The sequence below is a fragment of the Propithecus coquereli genome, unplaced genomic scaffold, assembly GCF_000956105.1.
Source record: "Propithecus coquereli isolate 6110/MARCELLA unplaced genomic scaffold, Pcoq_1.0 Scaffold13, whole genome shotgun sequence".
NCBI classification, from domain to species: Eukaryota; Metazoa; Chordata; class Mammalia; order Primates; family Indriidae; genus Propithecus; species Propithecus coquereli.
This window is the reverse complement of record NW_012137191.1, coordinates 7,697,010-7,704,141: the sequence shown is the minus strand read 5'-3', so window position 1 is coordinate 7,704,141 and position 7,132 is coordinate 7,697,010. Positions and strand designations below refer to the sequence as shown.

Here is a 7,132-nt window from a genome sequence, read left to right as displayed (position 1 = left end):
TGGCCAGGTGCAGTGGCACACACCTGTAATCTTAGCATTTTGGAAGGCCAAGGCAGAAGGATGGCTTGAGCCCAGGAGTTCAAGACTAGTCTGGGCAATAATGTGACCCTCTCTCTACAGAAAATTAAAAAATTATCCCAGGGTTGTGGTGCATGCCTGTAGTTCCAGCTATTCAGGAGGCTGAGGCAAGGAGGATAGCTTGAGCCTGGGAGTTGGAGGCTGCAGTGAGCTATGATGACACCACTGTACTCTAGCCTGGGCAACAGACTGAGACCCTGTCTCACAAAAAAAAAAAAAAAAAAAAAAAACAACTTGCCAGAAAGCACTTGTAGCATAGCAACAATGTATAGACAGAACCTCATTATTTTTAAAATTGGATACAACTGGAAGATCAGATGGAGCAACCACTTTAGCTTCAGATAAAGTTACATTTGGAGCATCATTCATATTTAAAATCATATCTAATTAGAGAAATGTAAACTCTTGGATCAAAATTTGATTTAACAAAAGAGATTGTGGAGAATTCAGTAGCTGTAAATAAATTAATGCAAACACTTATATTTTAGTAAAAAAATACTTATTGAGAACTTAGTATTGTGTTAGGTACCAGAGATATCAGAAGATGGTCCTGTACTTATAATTTAAACACATGAAAAAAGCAAGAAGTAAATAATATAGCAATGGGAAAATGGTGCGGATGAGAAAAGAATGTAATCTGGAATGACAGCTTCTAGGTAATTCTAGGAAGAGGCATGTTCAATGTCAAAGGTATATATAAATTCCATGTTTAAAATAAGGATTGTGACATTGTAATTAGTGTATTATCAGATTAGTCTGTATGCCTGTTCTGAGCACGAGTCCTAGTATCACTGAACTGAGTAAATGTTTATGGGTAGAAATATGTTCTGGAAGAGATTTCCAAGCTTGTTTCAGGTCATAGTGATTGAATAAAAGCCAGTTCCTTACGCTGCGTGTTTTTTCTGAAAAATCTCAGGCACACCTGCAGTATCACCTGGAGCAACCCCTGGAGCTGGAGGTAATAGCACCCACAGGGAACCAGACACTGGAACTGCAAGTCCTGGAAAGTCAGGTAAGTCTGGACATGACTCCTTAGCGGGTCCCAACCATGCCTTGCTCAGGATGTGGACTAACAGTCAAGCTATAACGGGTATTAGATTTCTGAGCAAAGGGAAAACATAGGCAAGATGCCCTTAATGCCCTATAATTTAGAAATCTCAGTCCTGTGCTATCAGCACAGAATAGGGACTAGCATATTTGCAGCATTGACAGTGAATCACTGTTATTGATAACTAGGGACCCCAGCAGTATCTGGTGTCTCAGCCACCAGTAGCCCTGTGAGTGCAAACTTCAATGCAGCCTCAGCAACAATTTCTGGAAGCAAACTAGGTGGGTAAAATGGAGGACTCAGTGCTTGCCCAGGGGCAATATGGGGTGTAGTGTAACACTGCTCCTTAGAATAAGTATCATGCAATTAAGCAAGTTAATCACTTAACTTCTGTAACCTTTGTTTCTTTGTCTCTAAAATGCAGGACAAAGTTATGTAATTACTGGGATTGTGATGAGGATCCAATGAAATAATGAATAATGTAAATCAAAGCACATTAAAAACGTATAAAGGGTAATTATTGATAGAGAAAAATGGATATTTCTGTAATTTTTAGTTGGAAGTTAATTTAAGTCAGAATTGGTTATCTCATGGTTTAAGAAATTCTATAAATGAGCTCTTTCTATTTTTTTTTTTCTTCGCAACAGGTACACCTGAAACATCAGGTGGTGCAACTAGTGGAGGTGAAAGTACACCTGGGTTGCCCAGCAGTGGTACTACCGCCAGCTCTTCACATAAACCAGGTGAGGTTAGCTAAGCATAAAAAGTCACAAAAATCTGAATCAATAAAGAAACTTGTTTATAAAAGGCTATTTAGTAGGATATTTATTCACTTGAAAATCTTTCCTGCTTGAGAATTAGAGCACTGTTATTCAAATATTATGTGACTCAATTAGGAAGATTGCCCTTGCATTCTTTGTTATTAAGTATTTATACACTATTGGGTTATCAATTAGAGCAACACCTAATGTCACATTTTAAATCTGATAGTGTTATGTGGCCAGTTTAGAAATCACTGGAATTGTTACTTGGTACAACCATAGTGGAACTAAGTAAAAAAAGTAATAGTGATCATCTAACATTTCATCTTATGTTCAGTCCTTAAATGTTGTTCTTAGGATGTATTTGCTCATCCAGTTAGTTACGCTTTCATTTTCTATGTTTTACATTTGTCCAGACAAAATCACTTAGACAACAAGCTAAAATAATAAAATATAGATTAAAAATACTTAATAATTACAAAATGATATGTTAGTTATCTTTGCATTTCATTGATTTATATGATTTTTCCCATAATACAAATATTTAAGAGTTCAATAAATTCTTTTCTATCTTGAAAAATAGGCTGTTAGATATGAAAAGCTTATCAGGCATCAACAAGGATATTGAAATTTTAAATTAGAATTCTTCTCTTGCAATCTTTTGCAAAACACCACTATATTTAGTAATAGAAAATTTTTGTGGTTTAAAGTATTAACATATTTTTCCATAAGTTCTTTACTGAACAGAGATCTAGAACCTTGATGAACATCTTTTCCCATTTGGAAAAATAACTTTTAAATTACATTGCCTCTAAATTGTCTAAAAATTCAGAAACAGTTTTTTCCATAAAACATCTACACATTGGATTTTAAAAATTCTTTTTTCTCCAATTTGCAAATAGGCCATTGGTTTTCAAAGACTTCTTTTCTAGAATTTGAAATTTGCTTCATTTTCTCAGAGCTCACCTATAGAGGAAAAATGTAAAGTGGGCAATGGGTGTTGCCACTCCTTACCAAATAATGTTTGTGTTTCATAATACTTGTTTCGAAGGACTAAAGATATAGATTAAAATTAAATAAATAAATTGACTGATAAATACTTCTTAGAAAATAAGCACCCCACCCAAAACCTTGCCTGAAAAATGTAATTGGTAAAATAAAATAATACCATTCTTATATTTAGTTTTTACTGGATATATTGAGTACAACTTAATAAAATAAAGATATGAAACAGTCATTAACCATTGTATAATAGCATTTGTAAGTCATCTTAATCTATTTTTAACAAAAATAGAAGTGATAATCAGAAAAAAGTATACCAAGTGTAAAATGGACAAAGTGTTCTCACATATGTCAACCACCCTGTGCAGTTGAGAGTATATTAGTAATTATTCACATTTTATATATGAAAAATCAATGTGTTTACCCCAAAGTCACAGGATGAATATGTGGTGGGGCCAGAACAGGGCTTAGATTGCTAACTCTTTATCTAGTCATTCTTTATTACTAGTTAGGCCACAAACATGGTAAATTTCTGTCAAAGCTAGAGAAAGATCTTTTACCTGGCCTGTTTTTGTTTACAGTTGTGTGCCCAATGCCTATCATTTTCTGATTTGAGTACTTGATAAATATCTGGTGAATATCTGGTGAATAAGTAAATAAGTGAATCGTAGCTTCCAGTCTTGTAAAGGATAAAGAGATTTTATTCTCATCAGTGAGGTAAAATAACAGGCCACATGGAAGAGAATCTTCTGGAAGGATTAGAGATGTGGGGAGGAAGTGGACTATTTTTTGCTATATCCATGCAGTAGAGTTTTGCTGGAAACATGTGCCTATACACACACATACCATTGTGTAGACCCTTGTCTCTATAAATCCAAGGTTTCCATTTTCATCTGGTTCCTTAGTAGAATTCTTAATATTAAGATCTCAGAACTAGAGCATTCTGGTTAATACTGGATCTCCCTTCATGCCCACACCTGTTCTCCTAGTCTTCCCCATATTAGTAAATAGTACTATCACTGACTCAGTTCACTCAGGTAAAATTCTTAGAGTTACCCTTGATGCCTCTCTTCCTTTTTTCTGCACTTCCCACATCTAAACAAGGCCTGTTAATGCTACATCCAAAACATATCGTGACCCCATCCATTGTTCTCAGTCTCCTTTATCACCACTCTAGTTCAAGCCATTCATGAATTATCAGAACTACTGAAATCACCTCATAATTGGTCTTCCTACTTCTATTATGTGCCTCTTGCCATATTTTATCCATAGAGTAGAGAGTGGGATTTTGAATATATATAAATCCTATGCTATCATTACCTAGCTTAAAATTATATCCCATTGCATTTAGAAAAATGTCCCATCTCCCACACCTGAGTCATAACACTTTGCCCACTCCTATGTATCTGACCTCACTTTGTAATATTCTCCTCCTTACCTCCCGTGATCCAGCTACATTCAACTTCTAGCTCTGTTTTTCTAGCAAGTGTAGTTGAATCAGTCTTATACAGACTTTTGTACAGGCTGTTCTCTCTGCCTGGAATGTCATTCTCCTAGAGCTTCATTAGCTGGCTGCTTTTGGTTATCAGACCTCAAAAGAAATAAAATCTCCTTAGAGAAGCCTTTTCTAACTAGGCAATCTAAAATAGAATATTCCAGTTGCTCAATATCTCTTCACTTTATGAAGGTGCTGTGAAGTTTTCCTTGTTTGAGAATTTGACTTATTGGTTGGCTAGTTATTTCACTCATATGTCTACCTATCAATCCTCCAACTAGAATGCTCTGTGGGAACAAAGAACTCTACTTAATCTCTGTGTGCTTTAATTTCTACTCTATAAAATGCAAACGTAATATTATATACCTCATAGAATAATTATGATAAAATAAAGTAATGTAAGTTACTGAGAACATCTTTGGCACACAATAAGTATTGAATAAATGATTGTTTAAAGTAAACAGGAAGAAATTATACTGTAACAGAAAGAAAGGTATGAAATAAGGTAGAGGCAATTGGGAGAAAGAGGTATAAAAGCTATGCTGGAGAAAGAAAGCAGCATAAGTTCTTAAGGTTAACCAAGGACCCAGGCAGCTATTAATATCATTCTACTTTTACTACTTTTTTTTTTGACAGGGACAAGTGAATCATTAGCTGGAGAGACAAGGACAACTAGATCATCAGCTAAAGTGACAGGAAATTATGAACAAACATCTAGAGTGACCTGGACAACTGGACTATCATCTAAAGTTTCAGGGACAATGGGACCACCAGATGTAGGATCAGGAACAACTGGACCATCAGCTGGAGTAACAGGGACTTCTGGACAATCATCAGGAGTCACAGGGCTAACTGAACCATCAGTTAGAAAATCAGGGCCAACTAGACCACCAAATGAAGGATCAACAACAATTGAACAATCCTCTGCAGGAGTAGGTACAACTAGATCATCAGCTGAGGAATCAGGAACAACTGGACTATCAATTAAAGGAACAGGAACAACTGGACTATCAATTAAAGGAACAGGAACAACTTCACAATCATCTGGAGAGACAGGGACTACTGGGCCATCAGCTGAAGAATCAGGAACAACAAGACCATCTGTTACAGGGTTAGGAACAATTGGACCATCTATTGTAGCATCAGGGACAACTGGATCATCATTTGGAGAATCAGGAACAACTGTGCCATCATTAGAAGAATCAGGGACAACTAGACTATTAGGTGAGGGATCAACAAAAAATGAATTATCCTCTGTAGAAACAGGTATGACTAGACCATCAACTGGAGAATCAGGAACAACTGAGCCATCAGATGAAGGATCAGGAACAAGACCATCAATTATAGGGTTAGGAACAACTAGGCCATTTTTCATAGAATCAGGGACAACTGGATCATCAGTTGGAAAATCAGGGACAACTGGACCATTACCTGGAGGATCAAGGACAACTGAACCATTTTTTGTAGGATCAGAGACAACTGGGCCATCTGTAGGAGAATCAGGGAAAACTAGACCATCAGCTGAAGGATCAACAACAATAGAACCATTCTCTGCAGGAACAGGAATAACTAGACCATTAGCTGAGAAATCAGGAACAACTGGACAATCATTTGGAGTGACAGGGACTACTGAACTATCAGCTGAAGGATCAGGAACAACAAGACCATCTGTTATAGGTTCAGGAACAACTAGGCCATCTGTTATAGGAACAGAAACTTTTGGACAATCAGTTGGAGGATCAGAGACAACTAAACAATCAGCTTCAGTGACAGGGACAACTGGCAAATCACCTGGAGTGACAGAGATTGGTGGGCCATCATCTGGAGGGTCAGGGAAAACTGGACCATCTGCTAGAGTGACAGGTTCAATTGGCCCTTCTGTTGAAGTGACAGGGACAACTGGAGTCTCAGCTGGAGGGACAGGGGTGACTGGATCATCACCTGGAGTAATAGAGACAACTAGACTCTCACCTGGAGTAACAGGGACAACTAGACCACCATCTGGAGTGACAGAGATATCTCGGCCATCCTCTGTAGAATCAGGGACAAATGGACCATCTGCTGGAGTGACAGGTTCAACTGGATCATCAGCTGGAGTGACAGGGACAACGGGGCTCTCAGCTGGAGTGACAGGGACCAATGGACAATCAGTGAAATTGGTAGAGACAAGTGGACCATCTGCTGGAGTTACAGGTTCAACTGGAGTCTCAGCTGGAGTGACAGGTTCAAGTGGACCATTGGCTGGAGTGACAGAGACAACTGGTCCATCAGGTGGACTGACAGGAAAAACTGGACTCTCAGCTGAGAAGACAGGGACCACTGGCAGTGAAAGTGGCAGGGACCAGTGGAACATCTGTTGGAGTTACAGGTTCAACTGGTCCATCAGGTGGACTGACAGGAAAAACTGGACTCTCAGCTGAGAAGACAGGGACCACTGGACAATCAGTGAAAGTGGCAGGGACCAGTGGAACATCTGTTGGAGTTACAGGTTCAACTGGACTCTCAGCTACAGTGACAGGTTCAAGTGGACCATTTTCTGGAGTCACAGGTTCAGGTGGACCCTCAGCTAGAGTGACAGGGAAAACTGGACTATCAGCTGGAGTTGCAGCGACAACTGGACAATCAGTTAAAGTGGCAGGTACCAGTGGACCATCTTCTGGTGATACAGAATCAAGTGGACCATTTTCTATAGTGACAGGTTCTAGTGGACCATCAGCTGGAGTGACAGGAACAACTGGACTATCAGCT

At 38.4% G+C, this 7,132-nt stretch overlaps 1 protein-coding gene across 1 annotated transcript in view; it reads left to right on the top strand.

Moving 5' to 3' along the window:
• The window catches only part of MUC19 (mucin 19, oligomeric), a 151,205-nt gene that overhangs the window by 90,910 nt on the left and 53,163 nt on the right, over positions 1-7,132 (top strand). Inside the window, 5 exon segments of the mRNA XM_012638394.1 lie at positions 955-1,090; positions 1,315-1,407; positions 1,774-1,869; positions 5,021-6,719; positions 6,721-7,127. Of these exon segments, the coding sequence (XP_012493848.1) occupies positions 955-1,090; positions 1,315-1,407; positions 1,774-1,869; positions 5,021-6,719; positions 6,721-7,127 (2,431 nt within the window).